General features: G+C 43.3%; 1 protein-coding gene across 1 annotated transcript in view; it reads left to right on the top strand.

Moving 5' to 3' along the window:
* MYO7B (myosin VIIB) overlaps positions 1 to 21,636 on the top strand; it is a 197,759-nt gene that overhangs the window by 51,333 nt on the left and 124,790 nt on the right. Inside the window, exons 14-15 of the mRNA XM_088479264.1 lie at positions 1,675 to 1,835; positions 2,128 to 2,265. Of these exons, the coding sequence (XP_088335390.1) occupies positions 1,675 to 1,835; positions 2,128 to 2,265 (299 nt within the window). The remainder of the gene's footprint in view (positions 1 to 1,674; positions 1,836 to 2,127; positions 2,266 to 21,636) is intronic.

The raw sequence follows: 21,636 nt of genomic DNA, 5'->3' as shown, positions 1-21,636 counted from the left end.
TGCAATGTGCAAAAATATGCTGTAACCTATGGTAGCTGTTCATGTTTGAATATTTTTTTGGTAAAGCGTGCTACAATTAAATATAGCTATAATCTGATTGTTTGCTATGGGTTACAGCTCACTTAGGCTTATTGCTCCTGATGCTACCCCAAAATCAGGCACATGTGCTCCTTCATTAGATACGTGGAAACAATGTGTATATTTTCCCATATTGTACACAGCGCACCTACCCCGGGTTGGGTATAAAAGAGCTACAGGAAAAAGGTCGACACCAAATGGTCGACATGCAATAGGTCAACAGGGACAAAAGGTTGACAGGGTTAAAAGGTCAATAAGTTCAAATGGTCGACACACCAATGGCTGATGCACTGTTAAAAAAAAACAAAAAACCCTAACACTCCCCCTAGTGCCTATCGCCTAACCCTATCCCTCCTCAAAGTGCCTAAACCTAACCGTAGCCAAACCGTTCCCTACTACTACTAATCAGTTCTTTAAGTCAGACGCTAATAAATATTAGATTCCAATTATAATAACAGCAGTTACCTATAAGGTCTGTGTAGACTGTCTATTTGTTGTTGGTTCCTTTTAAGATAAAGTGGTACTGCTCATCAGGTTGATTAACCTATTGTGGCAGAAACTAATGATTCCAAGACACAGTTAAATATATTAAAAAGGAAGAATTTTATTCCATCAACCTAGTTGAGTAATTTGTTATATATCAAATACACATGTTAAAACATTATATAAATAACAATATCACATTTAATAAAACAAAAAATCTAATGCCGCTAAGGGTTTGATAATAGTGGTGTAAACGGAGAAAATACAGTTGAGGTGTCCTTTACCGGACTCTATCTGGCTATAGTGGTATAATTCACTCCACAACAAAAAATTGTCTCCTTATTTAAGTTCAGATATAAAAAGCGCTCCTGGGACGAATCATAAATAAAGTCTTGCGGTCCACATTTCTGGAGCGGACAAATGTGTATACTTAAATATGAACAGTCCTGGCTTATGTACAGCTCCGCTGTTAATTAGCACAGTGCACTGTGTTTTAGAATGATTAAACAGCAGAGCATAGTGTTACCTGGCTCTCTAGAGCAGGGGTAGCCAACCTCGGTCCTCGAGAGCTACCAACAGTTCACATTTTCCAGCTCACCTAGCTGGTACACAGGTGTATTCATTACTCACTAACACATTTGAAAAGATCTACAGATGAAGCAAATTATTTCACTTGTTATTCTGTGGGGAGACCTGGAAAATATGCACTGTTGGTAGCTCACGAGGACCAGGGTTGGCTACCCCTGCTCTAGAGCATGCGGCAAAACTCGTCTCCAATCTGTAGCCATGCACCAGCCGTGGGCTTTGTTTAGATGCGGTCAGCAGTATCGCGGTCAGCAATATGGCTATCAATTTATAAGTAGGCAGGTGCGCGTCCACAAAAGGGGCGTGACCTCGCCGAAAAGGGGCATGGTCGCGCCACCGTCTTTCAGTATCCCGACTGAGCAAAGTACTGGGAGGCAGAGCTGCTCGGGCAGGGGTTAAGGATGGACCAGCCCGTCTGGCCATCATTGGCCAGAAGTGCCAGCTGGGTAGTCCGGCCTTGAGTAGAGATGTTTGTTTACAGGTAATATGTTGTTTTAATCAGTTGTGGCGCTCTTCTGTTTCACTCAGGATTCCTGGACAAAAACCGCGATTTGTTGAGTACAGATTTTATTCTTATGATTCACTCTTCTACCAGTAAATTTCTGAAGCAGGTCTTCCAACTGGAGAAGGTCGCCAACAACACTTCAATCCGCGGAATCATCCGAAACACAGGCCTTAGCACTCACAAGGTTGTCTTCTTCACTACTCCTGGCTTTCAACCACAGATAGCACCTGTTTATGGAATAAGCTGCATAATAGGATTTGCATCTGTCTGTGAGCTCTGTGAATACATGTGTGCATGCTCATGAGTTTTCTAAGATTTAATTGTTTGATTCTTCCATTAGCAAGCTACATTCTTTGTACAGCAACATACTAGCATTTGCAGAGTAGCAGTAAATTGCTTTGGCTGAAAGGAGGACTAATGGTGTTCACTCTATGCCTAGTTGGTTATAGTCTATAATGTTCTTTGTTCACCTGCAGATCTCGGACACAAGCAAGTCTTTACCCACTCTTGGCGGACAATTCAAACAGTCTTTGGAGCAGCTGATGAAAATCCTGGGCAGTTGCCAGCCTTATTTCATCCGTTGCATCAAGCCTAACACATTAAAGAAACCATTGGTAGGTGTGATCTGTTGTGTCACTTGGTTTAGTATCCTTCAAAAACACAAAGTATCCTTAAATAAGCTTTAATAGAAAATGGTTCGTCAAAAACAATAAAACCATATTATTAAACAGAAAGGGAGACACTTAAATCCAAAGCACTTCATCATAGTTGAAGACATGCATGTACCTTTTTCATACAGATAAACATTGGAAACAGTTTATTATACTATTCATGTTACAGAATACCAGCATTCAAGTCTGATTACTTCCATATTTAGTAAGTAACAGACATATTTTGGAGCCAGAACTTGTGTCTTTTCCAAACACCTCAGACCCAAAAAAGAGAGTCACAATTTGATTTCAAAGGAGGAACATTTATGAGTTAACAATATATACTGGTTATAAACTAACCAATATATTTTCCAGGTAGAATTATTTTATTTCTCTTATACAACTGTTTTGTCTTGTTTGTTAATTTTTGCTTTTGAGTTGCATATCAGTGAGTAGTTGGTCTAATTACAATCCCTTTTAATTTTAAACAAGCCTAGAGATCAGTGTGGGCCAATGCTAGGGTGCTGCAATACATCCAGCTTCTCTAATTTACTTACCTGTCACCATTCACTAAGACTAAGCTACAGCACTGCAATACACCCTTATTCTCTATTTTACTTACCTGTCACCCATCACTAAGACTAAGCTAGAGCACTGCAATACACCCTCATTCTCTATTTTACTTACCTGTCACCCATCACTAAGGCTAAGCTAGAGTACTGCAATACACCCTCATTCTCTGTATTACTTACCTGTCACCCATCACTAAGACTAAGCTACAGCACTGCAATACACCCTCATTCTCTGTATTACTTACCTGTCATCCATCACTAAGACTAAGCTAGAGCACTGCAATACACCCTCATTCTCTAAATTATTTACCTGTCACCCATCACTAAGACTAAGCTAGAGCACTGCAATACACCCTCATTCTCTATTTTACTTACCTGTCACCCATCACTAAGACTAAGCTAGGGCACTGCAATACACCCTCACTCTCTGTATTACTTACCTGTCACCCATCACTAAGCTAGGGCACTGCAATATACCCTCATTCTCTATTTTACTTACCTGTCACACATCACTAAGACTAAGCTAGAGCACTGCAATACAACCTCATTCTCTGTATTACTTACCTGTCACCCATCACTAAGACTAAGCTAGAGGACTGCACTACACTCTCATTCTCTATATTACTTACCTGTCACCCATCACTAAGACTAAGCTAGGGCATTGCAATATACCTTCATTCTCTATTTTACTTACCTGTCACCCATCACTAAGACTAAGCTAGGGCACTGTAATATACCTTCATTCTCTATATTACTTACCTAACACCCATCACTAAGACTAAGCTAGAGCACTACAATACACCCTCATTATCTATATTACTTACCTGTCACCCATCACTAAGACTAAGCTAGGGCACTGCAATACACCCTCATTCTCTAAATTACTTACCTATCACCCATCACTAAGACTAAGCAAGAGCACTGCAATATACCCTCATTATCTATATTACTTACCTGTCACCCATCACTAAGACTAAGCTAGAGCACTGCAATACCCCCTCATTCTCTAAATTATTTACCTGTCACCCATCACTAAGACTAAGCTAGAGCACTGCAATATACCCTCATTCTCTATTTTACTTACCTGTCACCCATCACTAAGACTAAGCTAGAGCACTACAATGCACCCTCATTCTCTGTATTACTTACCTGTCACCCATCACTAAGCTAGGGCACTGCAATATACCCTCATTTTCTATTTTACTTACCTGTCACCTATCACTAAGACTAAGCTAGGGCACTGCAATATACCCTCATTCTCTATTTTACTTACCTGTCACCCATCACTAAGTCTAAGCTAGAGCACTGCAGTACACCCTCATTCTCTATTTTACTTACCTGTCACCCATCACTAAGGCTAAGCTAGAGCACTGCAATACACCCTCATTCTCTGTATTACTTACCTGTCACCCATCACTAAGACTAAGCTAGAGCACTGCAATACACCCTCATTCTCTAAATTATTTACCTGTCACCCATCACTAAGACTAAGCTAGAGCACTGCAATACACCCTCATTCTCTGTATTACTTACCTGTCACCCATCACTAAGCTAGGGCACTGCAATATACCCTCATTCTCTATTTTACTTACCTGTCACCCATCACTAAGACTAAGCTAGAGCACTGCAATACACCTTCATTCTCTGTGTTACTTACCTGTCACCCATCACTAAGACTAAGCTAGGGCATTGCAATATACCTTCATTCTCTATTTTACTTACCTGTCACCCATCACTAAGACTAAGCTAGAGCACTGCAATACACCCTCATTCTCTATTTTACTTACCTGTCACCCATCACTAAGACTAAGCTAGAGCACTGCAATACACCCTCATTCTCTATTTTACTTACCTGTCACCCATCACTAAGACTAAGCTAGAGCACTGCAATACACCCTCATTCTCTATTTTACTTACCTGTCACCCATCACTAAGGCTAAGCTAGAGTACTGCAATACACCCTCATTCTCTGTATTACTTACCTGTCACCCATCACTAAGACTAAGCTACAGCACTGCAATACACCCTCATTCTCTGTATTACTTACCTGTCATCCATCACTAAGACTAAGCTAGAGCACTGCAATACACCCTCATTCTCTAAATTATTTACCTGTCACCCATCACTAAGGCTAAGCTAGAGCACTGCAATACACCCTCATTCTCTATTTTACTTACCTGTCACCCATCACTAAGACTAAGCTAGGGCACTGCAATACACCCTCACTCTCTGTATTACTTACCTGTCACCCATCACTAAGCTAGGGCACTGCAATATACCCTCATTCTCTATTTTACTTACCTGTCACACATCACTAAGACTAAGCTAGAGCACTGCAATACACCCTCATTCTCTGTATTACTTACCTGTCACCCATCACTAAGACTAAGCTAGAGGACTGCAATACACTCTCATTCTCTATATTACTTACCTGTCACCCATCACTAAGACTAAGCTAGGGCATTGCAATATACCTTCATTCTCTATTTCACTTACCTGTCACCCATCACTAAGACTAAGCTAGAGCACTGCAATACACCCTCATTCTCTGTATTACTTAACTGTCACCCATCACTAAGACTAAGCTAGGGCACTGTAATATACCTTCATTCTCTATATTACTTACCTAACACCCATCACTAAGACTAAGCTAGAGCACTACAATACACCCTCATTATCTATATTACTTACCTGTCACCCATCACTAAGACTAAGCTAGGGCACTGCAATACACCCTCATTCTCTAAATTACTTACCTATCACCCATCACTAAGACTTAGCTAGAGCACTGCAATATACCCTCATTATCTATATTACTTACCTGTCACCCATCACTAAGACTAAGCTAGAGCACTGCAATATACCCTCATTCTCTATTTTACTTACCTGTCACCCATCACTAAGACTAAGCTAGAGCACTACAATGCACCCTCATTCTCTGTATTACTTACCTGTCACCCATCACTAAGCTAGGGCACTGCAATATACCCTCATTCTCTATTTTACTTACCTGTCACCCATCACTAAGACTAAGCTAGAGCACTGCAATACACCTTCATTCTCTGTGTTACTTACCTGTCACCCATCACTAAGCTAGGGCACTGCAATATACCCTCATTTTCTATTTTACTTACCTGTCACCTATCACTAAGACTAAGCTAGGGCACTGCAATATACCCTCATTCTCTATTTTACTTACCTGTCACCCATCACTAAGTCTAAGCTAGAGCACTGCAGTACACCCTCATTCTCTATTTTACTTACCTGTCACCCATCACTAAGGCTAAGCTAGAGCACTGCAATACACCCTCATTCTCTGTATTACTTACCTGTCACCCATCACTAAGACTAAGCTAGAGCACTGCAATACACCCTCATTCTCTAAATTATTTACCTGTCACCCATCACTAAGACTAAGCTAGAGCACTGCAATACACCCTCATTCTCTGTATTACTTACCTGTCACCCATCACTAAGCTAGGGCACTGCAATATACCCTCATTCTCTATTTTACTTACCTGTCACCCATCACTAAGACTAAGCTAGAGCACTGCAATACACCTTCATTCTCTGTGTTACTTACCTGTCACCCATCACTAAGACTAAGCTAGGGCATTGCAATATACCTTCATTCTCTATTTTACTTACCTGTCACCCATCACTAAGACTAAGCTAGAGCACTGCAATACACCCTCATTCTCTATTTTACTTACCTGTCACCCATCACTAAGACTAAGCTAGAGCACTGCAATACACCCTCATTCTCTATTTTACTTACCTGTCACCCATCACTAAGGCTAAGCTAGAGTACTGCAATACACCCTCATTCTCTGTATTACTTACCTGTCACCCATCACTAAGACTAAGCTACAGCACTGCAATACACCCTCATTCTCTGTATTACTTACCTGTCATCCATCACTAAGACTAAGCTAGAGCACTGCAATACACCCTCATTCTCTAAATTATTTACCTGTCACCCATCACTAAGACTAAGCTAGAGCACTGCAATACACCCTCATTCTCTATTTTACTTACCTGTCACCCATCACTAAGACTAAGCTAGGGCACTGCAATACACCCTCACTCTCTGTATTACTTACCTGTCACCCATCACTAAGCTAGGGCACTGCAATATACCCTCATTCTCTATTTTACTTACCTGTCACACATCACTAAGACTAAGCTAGAGCACTGCAATACACCCTCATTCTCTGTATTACTTACCTGTCACCCATCACTAAGACTAAGCTAGGGCATTGCAATATACCTTCATTCTCTATTTTACTTACCTGTCACCCATCACTAAGACTAAGCTAGAGCACTGCAATACACCCTCATTCTCTATTTTACTTACCTGTCACCCATCACTAAGACTAAGCTAGAGTACTGCAATACACCCTCATTCTCTGTATTACTTACCTGTCACCCATCACTAAGACTAAGCTACAGCACTGCAATACACCCTCATTCTCTGTATTACTTACCTGTCATCCATCACTAAGACTAAGCTAGAGCACTGCAATACACCCTCATTCTCTAAATTATTTACCTGTCACCCATCACTAAGGCTAAGCTAGAGCACTGCAATACACCCTCATTTTCTATTTTACTTACCTGTCACCCATCACTAAGACTAAGCTAGGGCACTGCAATACACCCTCACTCTCTGTATTACTTACCTGTCACCCATCACTAAGACTAAGCTACAGCACTGCAATACACCCTCATTCTCTGTATTACTTACCTGTCATCCATCACTAAGACTAAGCTAGAGCACTGCAATACACCCTCATTCTCTAAATTATTTACCTGTCACCCATCACTAAGACTAAGCTAGAGCACTGCAATACACCCTCATTCTCTATTTTACTTACCTGTCACCCATCACTAAGACTAAGCTAGGGCACTGCAATACACCCTCACTCTCTGTATTACTTACCTGTCACCCATCACTAAGCTAGGGCACTGCAATATACCCTCATTCTCTATTTTACTTACCTGTCACACATCACTAAGACTAAGCTAGAGCACTGCAATACACCCTCATTCTCTGTATTACTTACCTGTCACCCATCACTAAGACTAAGCTAGAGGACTGCAATACACTCTCATTCTCTATATTACTTACCTGTCACCCATCACTAAGACTAAGCTAGGGCATTGCAATATACCTTCATTCTCTATTTTACTTACCTGTCACCCATCACTAAGACTAAGCTAGAGCACTGCAATACACCCTCATTCTCTGTATTACTTAACTGTCACCCATCACTAAGACTAAGCTAGGGCACTGTAATATACCTTCATTCTCTATATTACTTACCTAACACCCATCACTAAGACTAAGCTAGAGCACTACAATACACCCTCATTATCTATATTACTTACCTGTCACCCATCACTAAGACTAAGCTAGGGCACTGCAATACACCCTCATTCTCTAAATTACTTACCTATCACCCATCACTAAGACTTAGCTAGAGCACTGCAATATACCCTCATTATCTATATTACTTACCTGTCACCCATCACTAAGACTAAGCTAGAGCACTGCAATACCCCCTCATTCTCTAAATTATTTACCTGTCACCCATCACTAAGACTAAGCTAGAGCACTGCAATATACCCTCATTCTCTATTTTACTTACCTGTCACCCATCACTAAGACTAAGCTAGAGCACTACAATGCACCCTCATTCTCTGTATTACTTACCTGTCACCCATCACTAAGCTAGGGCACTGCAATATACCCTCATTCTCTATTTTACTTACCTGTCAGCCATCACTAAGACTAAGCTAGAGCACTGCAATACACCTTCATTCTCTGTGTTACTTACCTGTCACCCATCACTAAGACTAAGCTAGGGCATTGCAATATACCTTCATTCTCTATTTTACTTACCTGTCACCCATCACTAAGACTAAGCTAGAGCACTGCAAAACACCCTCATTCTCTGTATTACTTACCTGTCACCCATCACTAAGACTAAGCTAGGGCACTGCAATATACCTTCATTCTCTATATTACTTACCTGTCACCCATCACTAAGACTAAGCTAGAGCACTACAATACACCCTCATTATCTATATTACTTACCTGTCACCCATCACTAAGCTAGGGCACTGCAATACACCCTCATTCTCTGTATTACTTACCTGTCACCCATCACTAAGCTAGGGCACTGCAATATACCTTCATTCTCTATATTACTTACCTGTCACCCATCACTAAGACTAAGCTAGAGCACTGCAATATACCGCCATTTTCTATGTTACTTGCCTGTCACCCATCACTAAGACTAAGCTAGAGCACTACAATACACCCTCATTATCTATATTACTTACCTGTCACCCATCACTAAGACTAAGCTAGAGCACTGCAATTTACCCTAATTATCTATATTACTTACCTGTCACCCATCACTAAGACTAAGCTAGAGGACTGCAATACACCATCATTCTCTAAATTACCTACCTATCACCCATCACTAAGACTAAGCTAGAGCACTGCAATACACCCTCATTCTCTAAATTATTTACCTGTCACCCATCACTAAGACTAAGCTAGAGCACTGCAATACACCCTCATTCTCTGTATTACTTACCTGTCACCCATCACTAAGACTAAGCTAGGGCACTGCAATATACCCTCATTCTCTATATTACTTACCTGTCACCCATCACTAAGACTAAGCTAGAGCACTGCAATATACTCCCATTTTCTATATTACTTACCTGTCACCCATCACTAAGACTAAGCTAGATGACTGCAATACACACTCATTCTCTAAATTACTTACCTGTCACCCATCACTAAGACTAAGCTAGGGCACTGCAATATACCTTCATTCTCTATATTACTTACCTGTCACCCATCACTAAGACTAAGCTAGAGCACTGCAATATACCCTCATTATCTATATTACTTACCTGTCACACATCACTAAGACCAGGGGCTGGCTGGCAACTTTAAGACTAGGGGGCAAACAGAAGCATGTGGCCTTCGATTTTCTACCAAATAGCTGCGACGGAAAATACAGCAATTTTTAGAGGTGTGGTATTTCTAATGTGGTCTGGTTTAAATAGCAATAGAAATTACTTGTTATCTCAAAGAGCTATAAACAAATACATAACCTACCAGCCCCAGATTTCACTGACCCAAACCTCCATTATTAACATTCCAACCCCAGATATGACCTCCCCACACTCCTGATTAAAAGCTGTACCTCAAATATGTACCTTCTATCTTAAGAAAAATATTGTTTCTGATGTCACAGCAAATTTCATCCAGAACAAATTACATAACCGTCTGCAGCTGTGATATGGCCTCCACGTGTTAGTATGGGAGCTTACAATTTTTTTTTTTAATACCCCTCCCCAAATTATTACTTTGACAAGGTCAGTTTGCTGGGACTCCAGCATTGTCTGTATTCAACCACTATTCGTCAAATACACTAACTAGTTTTGTGCCCCAAATTGAGACCAACATCATAGGCAAACGCAAGGGGGGTTCCGGGTGCCTGGAAACCCCCCTCCCTAGCCCACACCATAATGACCACAATAGAAATTGCACATAATGTAATACTAGAGTTGTATGTTTTTAAGGTCCCCCTCAGTGTCACAAATGAAATAATTAGCACCACCTGTTGATCTTTTAATATGTGTGAGCCAGTAATGAATACGCACTTGTGCACCAACTAGGAGATATGGAAAACATGCACTGTTAGGGGTGCACTCATGTAGACCATCTACTAAAACAATTATTAACAGGAGCGGATTGGGATGAAAACACAGTCCGTAAAATTTCTGAAACAGCCCTATATGGGGGGTGTGGAGTCTGTGGAAGGGGCAGATGGGTCTGATGGTATGTAAGGGGCATCTGGAAAAATGTGATGACATAAGGGCATTTGAAGGAGTTTAATGGCATATAAGGGGCATCTGGATGGTCTGATGGCATATAAAAAAAAGGGGAAGGAGGGGACGCCAAGGTGAAACTTTGCCCCAGGTGAAAGAAGCATATCTTCTTTACCCGTGTTTAGAGACACTGATTGTAAAATACTAAGGAGGAGGAGATTATGTTGCAGGTACACAATGAAAGAGTGCTGGAAGAGGGTCCAGCTTGTGAGAGTTTACAATCTATAAGGGAGGGTTTGTTAAATAGAGGTTGTGGGAGAGTTGGTTTATAAAAAAAAATTAACTGGGGGCACTAGCTTTATTGACTTGGGGTGTTTCGTTTCGGTGCCATTATCAGAGGAAGGAGGCTGCAGGACACCAAAACAATCATTGAATACAATTGGTCAACTTATGCATAAATAGATAAGTCACATATGAGTGGTAGGAGTTGGTGGTAGGTTAGCTGGGCACCATAGGCATAAGGACTCCCTGCATAATATTATGTCACATATGAGTGGTAGGAGGAGTTGGTGGTATGGTACAGTAGATTAGCTGGGCACCATAGGGGTAAGGTAGGGGATAGAACCCCTTCAGTTTTTGTACCGACGTCCTCAGTTACTGTCCAACATCATTCCCTACCATCCACGCGGACATAGAGGGGGAATACTGTATAAATCTGTGGCAAGCGAAGCGAGCCACCGTGCCTGAAGCGTGGCGAGCAAAGCGAGCCCACAAGGGGACAAATTTCTTCTCTTGGTGGCCTTTATGGAACTGCACTTCTGGCCTCACTCCACGTCACTTGCAGGTGCAGATACTGAAGGGAATCTATACACAACCATAGGGGCTCCCTGCATAATTTTATGTCACATCACTGGCAGCGTGGGCAGTTTGTACAGTGAGGTGCAGACATCCAGGGTGCAGACAGTGCAGATCCAGAGCTGGAAGACCGTGTAAAACTGAAACAGGAATAATCCCAGGTCTGGAGCACTGTACTGTGTACTGGTGCAAGATGATTTCATTATGCAGAGCAGTAAAGGGGTGCAGAAGCCTCAAAAGAAAGGAGAGGCACTGAGGCAGTAAAAGACCTGGTGAAATCTCCTTATTGGGATAGCTACTGACCTTACAAACTGCAAGTCAAGCCAGAACTTCCACAGCTTCCATGGCCGCGTCTCTTTCACACTGCAGGTGTACCAGGCAGGAATCCCTCAGCACAGCATCAGGCAGGAGATGGGGTAAAGGTGTCTACTCTCTCTATCCAAGTGGCCCGAGCGATGTAAAGCACAGCAACTCGCGGCCGGCGCCATCACTTACTCGAGAAGATTGAATAAGCTGGAGTTAAGGAGCGCACTAGCTGAGCCTATTCCAGCCACACAGATATCCCCAAACGCCAGTGAGGTAAATGACAAAGGAGTCACCTGCTGATGCCAGGCCCCAGCATAACAGCCAGCAAACAATGACACATATCCTCCCAGCCAAATGGTTAGGCCACGCCCCTGGGGGTGTCCCCAACTCCTGTTCGGGTCTGGGGGGTGCTGCCCTGGATGCCTCTATCTGTAAGCGGTCACGCTGCAAGTGTCAGCCTGCTCTCACTACAGCCCATGCGGTGCAGAGGCTTATTGTTAAGACCGGGGCATGTAAGCAGGAACATGTTTGTGACTTCATGAAGCCCTGATCGCCACCCGCTAATCCGCGCCAACCACGCACTCCCCCCACTCCCTGGATCCGTCGCTGATACTCCCCGATCACTCCATTTACCCTAATCATACAGTCAGAGCGGCCGGGAGACAGAGAGAAGAAGCTCCCCGGCTGCTCTGACTTTATGAATAGGAACAAATGGAGCGGTCGGGGAGCTTCTTCTCGGGCATGTGATGCAGCGTGCGGTTGCAGCCAGCCAGCGGCCCCTAACTTAAAAATTGCAGCGGCCCGGGGGGCAGATGTCACCCTGCCCCCCGGCCCATCCCGCCACTGGTCAGAGCGGCCGGGAGACAGAGAGAAGAAGCTCCCCGGCTGCTCTGACTATATGAATAGGAACAAATGGAGCGGTCGGGGAGCTTCTTCTCGGGCATGTGATGCAGCGTGCGGTTGCAGCCAGCCGGCGGCCCCTAACTTAAAAATTGCAGCGGCCTGGGGGGCAGATGTCACCCTGCCCCCCGGCCCAGCCCGCCACTGACTAAGACTAAGCTAGAGGACTGCAATACACCCTCATTCTCTAAATTACTTACCTATCAACCATCACTAAGACTAAGCTAGAGCACTGCAATATACCCTCATTCTCTAAATTATTTACCTGTCATCCATCACTAAGACTAAGCTAGAGCACTGCAATACACCCTCATTCTCTATTTTACTTACCTGTCACCCATCGCTAAGACTAAGTTAGGACACTGCAATACACCCTCATTCTCTGTATTACTTACCTGTCACCCATCACTAAGCTAGGGCACTGCAATACACCCTCATTCTCTGTATTACTTACCTGTCACCCATCACTAAGCTAGAGCACTGCAATACACCCCCATTTTCTATTTTACTTACCTGTCACCCATCACTAAGCTAGGGCACTGCAATATACCCTCATTCTCTGTTTTACTTACCTGTCACCCATCACTAAGACTAAGCTAGAGCACTGCAATACACCCTCATTCTCTATTTTACTTACCTGTCACACATCACTAAGACTAAGCTAGAGCACTGCAATACACCCTCATTCTCTGTATTACTTACCTGTCACCCATCACTAAGACTAAGCTAGAGGACTGCAATACACTCTCATTCTCTATATTACTTACCTGTCACCCATCACTAAGACTAAGCTAGGGCATTGCAATATACCTTCATTCTCTATTTTACTTACCTCTCACCCATCACTAAGACTAAGCTAGAGCACTGCAATACACCCTCATTCTCTGTATTACTTACCTGTCACCCATCACTAAGACTAAGCTAGGGCACTGTAATATACCTTCATTCTCTATATTACTTACCTAACACCCATCACTAAGACTAAGCTAGAGCACTACAATACACCCTCATTATCTATATTACTTACCTGTCACCCATCACTAAGACTAAGCTAGGGCACTGCAATACACCCTCATTCTCTAAATTACTTACCTATCACCCATCACTAAGACTAAGCTATAGCACTGCAATATACCCTCATTATCTATATTACTTACCTGTCACCCATCACTAAGACTAAGCTAGAGCACTGCAATACCCCCTCATTCTCTAAATTATTTACCTGTCACCCATCACTAAGACTAAGCTAGAGCACTGCAATATACCCTCATTCTCTATTTTACTTACCTGTCACCCATCACTAAGACTAAGCTAGAGCACTACAATGCACCCTCATTCTCTGTATTACTTACCTGTCACCCATCACTAAGCTAGGGCACTGCAATATACCCTCATTTTCTATTTTACTTACCTGTCACCTATCACTAAGACTAAGCTAGGGCACTGCAATATACCCTCATTCTCTATTTTACTTACCTGTCACCCATCACTAAGTCTAAGCTAGAGCACTGCAGTACACCCTCATTCTCTATTTTACTTACCTGTCACCCATCAGTAAGGCTAAGCTAGAGCACTGCAATACACCCTCATTCTCTGTATTACTTACCTGTCACCCATCACTAAGACTAAGCTAGAGCACTGCAATACACCCTCATTCTCTAAATTATTTACCTGTCACCCATCACTAAGACTAAGCTAGAGCACTGCAATACACCCTCATTCTCTGTATTACTTACCTGTCACCCTTCACTAAGCTAGGGCACTGCAATATACCCTCATTCTCTATTTTACTTACCTGTCACCCATCACTAAGACTAAGCTAGAGCACTGCAATACACCTTCATTCTCTGTGTTACTTACCTGTCACCCATCACTAAGACTAAGCTAGGGCATTGCAATATACCTTCATTCTCTATTTTACTTACCTGTCACCCATCACTAAGACTAAGCTAGAGCACTGCAATACACCCTCATTCTCTGTATTACTTACCTGTCACCCATCACTAAGACTAAGCTAGGGCACTGCAATATACCTTCATTCTCTATATTACTTACCTGTCACCCATCACTAAGACTAAGCTAGAGCACTACAATACACCCTCATTATCTATATTACTTACCTGTCACCCATCACTAAGCTAGGGCACTGCAATACACCCTCATTCTCTGTATTACTTACCTGTCACCCATCACTAAGCTAGGGCACTGCAATATACCTTCATTCTCTATATTACTTACCTGTCACCCATCACTAAGACTAAGCTAGAGCACTGCAATATACCCCCATTTTCTATGTTACTTACCTGTCACCCATCACTAAGACTAAGCTAGAGCACTACAATACACCCTCATTATCTATATTACTTACCTGTCACCCATCACTAAGACTAAGCTAGAGCACTGCACTTTACCCTAATTATCTATATTACTTACCTGTCACCCATCACTAAGACTAAGCTAGAGGACTGCAATACACCCTCATTCTCTAAATTACTTACCTATCACCCATCACTAAGACTAAGCTAGAGCACTGCAATACACCCTCATTCTCTAAATTATTTACCTGTCACCCATCACTAAGACTAAGCTAGAGCACTGCAATACACCCTCATTCTCTGTATTACTTACCTGTCACCCATCACTAAGACTAAGCTAGGGCACTGCAATATACCCTCATTCTCTATATTACTTTCCTGTCACCCATCACTAAGACTAAGCTAGAGCACTGCAATATACTCCCATTTTCTATATTACTTACCTGTCACCCATCACTAAGACTAAGCTAGGGCACTGTAATATACCTTCATTCTCTATATTACTTACCTAACACCCATCACTAAGACTAAGCTAGAGCACTACAATACACCCTCATTATCTATATTACTTACCTGTCACCCATCACTAAGACTAAGCTAGGGCACTGCAATACACCCTCATTCTCTAAATTACTTACCTATCACCCATCACTAAGACTAAGCTATAGCACTGCAATATACCCTCATTATCTATATTACTTACCTGTCACCCATCACTAAGACTAAGCTAGAGCACTGCAATACCCCCTCATTCTCTAAATTATTTACCTGTCACCCATCACTAAGACTAAGCTAGAGCACTGCAATATACCCTCATTCTCTATTTTACTTACCTGTCACCCATCACTAAGACTAAGCTAGAGCACTACAATGCACCCTCATTCTCTGTATTACTTACCTGTCACCCATCACTAAGCTAGGGCACTGCAATATACCCTCATTTTCTATTTTACTTACCTGTCACCTATCACTAAGACTAAGCTAGGGCACTGCAATATACCCTCATTCTCTATTTTACTTACCTGTCACCCATCACTAAGTCTAAGCTAGAGCACTGCAGTACACCCTCATTCTCTATTTTACTTACCTGTCACCCATCACTAAGGCTAAGCTAGAGCACTGCAATACACCCTCATTCTCTGTATTACTTACCTGTCACCCATCACTAAGACTAAGCTAGAGCACTGCAATACACCCTCATTCTCTAAATTATTTACCTGTCACCCATCACTAAGACTAAGCTAGAGCACTGCAATACACCCTCATTCTCTGTATTACTTACCTGTCACCCTTCACTAAGCTAGGGCACTGCAATATACCCTCATTCTCTATTTTACTTACCTGTCACCCATCACTAAGACTAAGCTAGAGCACTGCAATACACCTTCATTCTCTGTGTTACTTACCTGTCACCCATCACTAAGACTAAGCTAGGGCATTGCAATATACCTTCATTCTCTATTTTACTTACCTGTCACCCATCACTAAGACTAAGCTAGAGCACTGCAATACACCCTCATTCTCTGTATTACTTACCTGTCACCCATCACTAAGACTAAGCTAGGGCACTGCAATATACCTTCATTCTCTATATTACTTACCTGTCACCCATCACTAAGACTAAGCTAGAGCACTACAATACACCCTCATTATCTATATTACTTACCTGTCACCCATCACTAAGCTAGGGCACTGCAATACACCCTCATTCTCTGTATTACTTACCTGTCACCCATCACTAAGCTAGGGCACTGCAATATACCTTCATTCTCTATATTACTTACCTGTCACCCATCACTAAGACTAAGCTAGAGCACTGCAATATACCCCCATTTTCTATGTTACTTACCTGTCACCCATCACTAAGACTAAGCTAGAGCACTACAATACACCCTCATTATCTATATTACTTACCTGTCACCCATCACTAAGACTAAGCTAGAGCACTGCAATTTACCCTAATTATCTATATTACTTACCTGTCACCCATCACTAAGACTAAGCTAGAGGACTGCAATACACCCTCATTCTCTAAATTACTTACCTATCACCCATCACTAAGACTAAGCTAGAGCACTGCAATACACCCTCATTCTCTAAATTATTTACCTGTCACCCATCACTAAGACTAAGCTAGAGCACTGCAATACACCCTCATTCTCTGTATTACTTACCTGTCACCCATCACTAAGACTAAGCTAGGGCACTGCAATATACCCTCATTCTCTATATTACTTTCCTGTCACCCATCACTAAGACTAAGCTAGAGCACTGCAATATACTCCCATTTTCTATATTACTTACCTGTCACCCATCACTAAGACTAAGCTAGAGGACTGCAATACACACTCATTCTCTAAATTACTTACCTGTCACCCATCACTAAGACTAAGCTAGGGCACTGCAATATACCTTCATTCTCTATATTACTTACCTGTCACCCATCACTAAGACTAAGCTAGAGCACTGCAATATACCCTCATTATCTATATTACTTACCTGTCACACATCACTAAGACCAGGGGCTGGCTGGCAACTTTAAGACTAGGGGACAAACAGAAACATGTGGCCTTCGATTTTCTACCAAATAGCTGCGACGGAAAATACAGCAATTTTTAGAGGTGCGGTATTTCTAATGTGGTCTGGTTTAAATAGCAATAGAAATTACTTGTTATGTCAAAGAGCTATAAACAAATACATAACCTACCAGCCCCAGATTTCACTGACCCAAACCTCCATTATTAACATTCCAACCCCAGATATGACCTCCCCACACTCCTGATTAAAAGCTGTACCTCAAATATGTACCTTCTATCTTAAGAAAAATATTGTTTCTGATGTCACAGCAAAATTCATCCAGAACAAATTACATAACCGTCTGCAGCTGTGATATGGCCTCCACGTGTTAGTATGGGAGCTTACAATTTTTTTTTTTTAATACCCCTCCCCAAATTATTACTTTGACAAGGTCAGTTTGCTGGGACTCCAGTATTGTCTGTATTCAACCACTATTCGTCAAATACACTAACTAGTTTTGTGCCCCAAATTGAGACCAACATCATAGGCAAACGCAAGGGGGGTTCCGGGTGCCTGGAAACCCCCCTCCCTAGCCCACACCATAATGACCACAATAGAAATTGCACATAATGTAATACTAGAGTTGTATGTTTTTAAGGTCCCCCTCAGTGTCACAAATGAAATAATTAGCACCACCTGTTGATCTTTTAATATGTGTGAGCCAGTAATGAATACGCACTTGTGCACCAACTAGGAGATATGGAAAACATGCACTGTTAGGGGTACACTCATGTAGACCATCTACTAAAACAATTATTAACAGGAGCGGATTGGGATGAAAACACAGTCCGTAAAATTTCTGAAACAGCCCTATATGGGGGGTGTGGAGTCTGTGGAAGGGGCAGATGGGTCTGATGATATGTAAGGGGCATCTGGAAGAATGTGATGACATAAGGGCATTTGAAGGAGTTTAATGGCATATAAGGGGCATCTGGATGGTCTGATGGCATATAAAAAAAAGGGGAAGGAGGGGACGCCAAGGTGAAACTTTGCCCCAGGTGAAAGAAGCATATCTTCTTTACCCGTGTTTAGAGACACTGATTGTAAAATACTAAGGAGGAGGAGATTATGTTGCAGGTACACAATGAAAGAGTGCTGGAAGAGGGTCCAGCTTGTGAGAGTTTACAATCTATAAGGGAGGGTTTGTTAAATAGAGGTTGTGGGAGAGTTGGTTTATAAAAAAAATTAACTGGGGGCACTAGCTTTATTGACTTGGGGTGTTTCGTTTCGGTGCCATTATCAGAGGAAGGAGGCTGCAGGACACCAAAACAATCATTGAATACAATTGGTCAACTTATGCATAAATAGATAAGTCACATATGAGTGGTAGGAGTTGGTGGTAGGTTAGCTGGGCACCATAGGCATAAGGACTCCCTGCATAATATTATGTCACATATGAGTGGTAGGAGGAGTTGGTGGTATGGTACAGTAGATTAGCTGGGCACCATAGGGGTAAGTTAGGGGATAGAACCCCTTCAGTTTTTGTACCGACGTCCTCAGTTACTGTCCAACATCATTCCCTACCATCCACGCGGACATAGAGGGGGAATACTGTATAAATCTGTGGCAAGTGAAGCGAGCCACCGTGCCTGAAGCGTGGCGAACAAAGCGAGCCCACAAGGGGACAAATTTCTTCTCTTGGTGGCCTTTATGGAACTGCACTTCTGGCCTCACTCCACGTCACTTGCAGGTACAGATACTGAAGGGAATCTATACACAACCATAGGGGCTCCCTGCATAATTTTATGTCACATCACTGGCAGCGTGGGCAGTTTGTACAGTGAGGTGCAGACATCCAGGGTGCAGACAGTGCAGATCCAGAGCTGGAAGACCGTGTAAAACTGAAACAGGAATAATCCCAGGGCTGGAGCACTGTACTGTGTACTGGTGCAAGATGATTTCATTATGCAGAGCAGTAAAGGGGTGCAGAAGCCTCAAAAGAAAGGAGAGGCACTGAGGCAGTAAAAGACCTGGTGAAATCTCCTTATTGGGATAGCTACTGACCTTACAAACTGCAAGTCAAGCCAGAACTTCCACAGCTTCCATGGCCGCGTCTCTTTCACACTGCAGGTGTACCAGGCAGGAATCCCTCAGCACAGCATCAGGCAGGAGATGGGGTAAAGGTGTCTACTCTCTCTATCCAAGTGGCCCGAGCGATGTAAAGCACAGCAACTCGCGGCCGGCGCCATCACTTACTCGAGAAAATTGAATAAGCTGGAGTTAAGGAGCGCACTAGCTGAGCCTATTCCAGCCACACAGATATCCCCAAACGCCAGTGAGGTAAATGACAAAGGAGTCACCTGCTGATGCCAGGCCCCAGCATAACAGCCAGCAAACAATGACACATATCCTCCCAGCCAAATGGTTAGGCCACGCCCCTGGGGGTGTCCCCAACTCCTGTTCGGTTCTGGGGGGTGCTGCCCTGGATGCCTCTATCTGTAAGCGGTCACGCTGCAAGTGTCAGCCTGCTCTCACTACAGCCCATGCGGTGCAGAGGCTTATTGTTAAGACCGGGGCATGTAAGCAGGAACATGTTTGTGACTTCATGAAGCCCTGATCGCCACCCCCTAATCCCCGCCAACCACCCACTCCCCCCACTCCCTGGATCCGTCGCTGATACTCCCCGATCACTCCATTTACCCTAATCATACAGTCAGAGCGGCCGGGAGACAGAGAGAAGATGCTCCCCGGCTGCTCTGACTTTATGAATAGGAACAAATGGAGCGGTCGGGGAGCTTCTTCTCGGGCATGTGATGCAGCGTGCGGTTGCAGCCAGCCGGCGGCCCCTAACTTAAAAATTGCAGCGGCCCGGGGGGCAGATGTCACCCTGCCCCCCGGCCCATCCCGCCACTGGTCAGAGCGGCCGGGAGACAGAGTGAAGAAGCTCCCCGGCTGCTCTGACTATATGAATAGGAACAAATGGAGCGGTCGGGGAGCTTCTTCTCGGGCATGTGATGCAGCGTGCGGTTGCAGCCAGCCGGCGGCCCCTAACTTAAAAATTGCAGCGGCCCGGGGGGCAGATGTCACCCTGCCCCCCGGCCCATCCCGCCACTGGTCAGAGCGGCCGGGAGACAGAGTGAAGAAGCTCCCCGGCTGCTCTGACTATATGAATAGGAACAAATGGAGCGGTCGGGGAGCTTCTTCTCGGGCATGTGATGCAGCGTTCGGTTGCAGCCAGCCTGAGGCCCCTAACTTAAAAATTGCAGCGGCCCGGGGGGCAGATGTCACCCTGCCCCCCGGCCCAGCCCGCCACTGACTAAGACTAAGCTAGAGGACTGCAATACACCCTCATTCTCTGTATTACTTACCTGTCACCCATCACTAAGACTAAGCTAGAGGACTGCAATACACAGTCATTCTCTATATTACTTACCTGTCACCCATCACTAAGCTAGAGCACTGCAATACACCCTCATTCTCTGTATTACTTACCTGTCACCCATCACTAAGACTAAGCTAGAGGACTGCAATACACAGTCATTCTCTATATTACTTACCTGTCACCCATCACTAAGCTAGAGCACTGCAATACACCCTCATTCTCTGTATTACTTACCTGTCACCCATCACTAAGACTAAGCTAGAGGACTGCAATACACAGTCATTCTCTATATTACTTACCTGTCACCCATCACTAAGTGATTCTCTATTTTACTTACCTGTCACCCATCGCTAAGACTAAGTTAGGACACTGCAATACACCCTCATTCTCTGTATTACTTACCTGTCACCCATCACTAAGCTAGGGCACTGCAATACACCCTCATTCTCTGTATTACTTACCTGTCACCCATCACTAAGCTAGAGCACTGCAATACACTCCCATTTTCTATTTTACTTACCTGTCACCCATCACTAAGCTAGGGCACTGCAATATACCCTCATTCTCTGTTTTACTTACCTGTCACCCATCACTAAGACTAAGCTAGAGCACTGCAATACACCCTCATTCT

This window comes from Taudactylus pleione, unplaced genomic scaffold (assembly GCF_031769625.1).
Source record: "Taudactylus pleione unplaced genomic scaffold, aTauple2 ptg000229l, whole genome shotgun sequence".
In the NCBI taxonomy this organism is placed as follows: domain Eukaryota; kingdom Metazoa; phylum Chordata; class Amphibia; order Anura; family Myobatrachidae; genus Taudactylus; species Taudactylus pleione.
The sequence above is the reverse complement of the archived record's forward strand: the minus strand, read 5'-3'. Positions and strand labels throughout refer to the sequence as shown.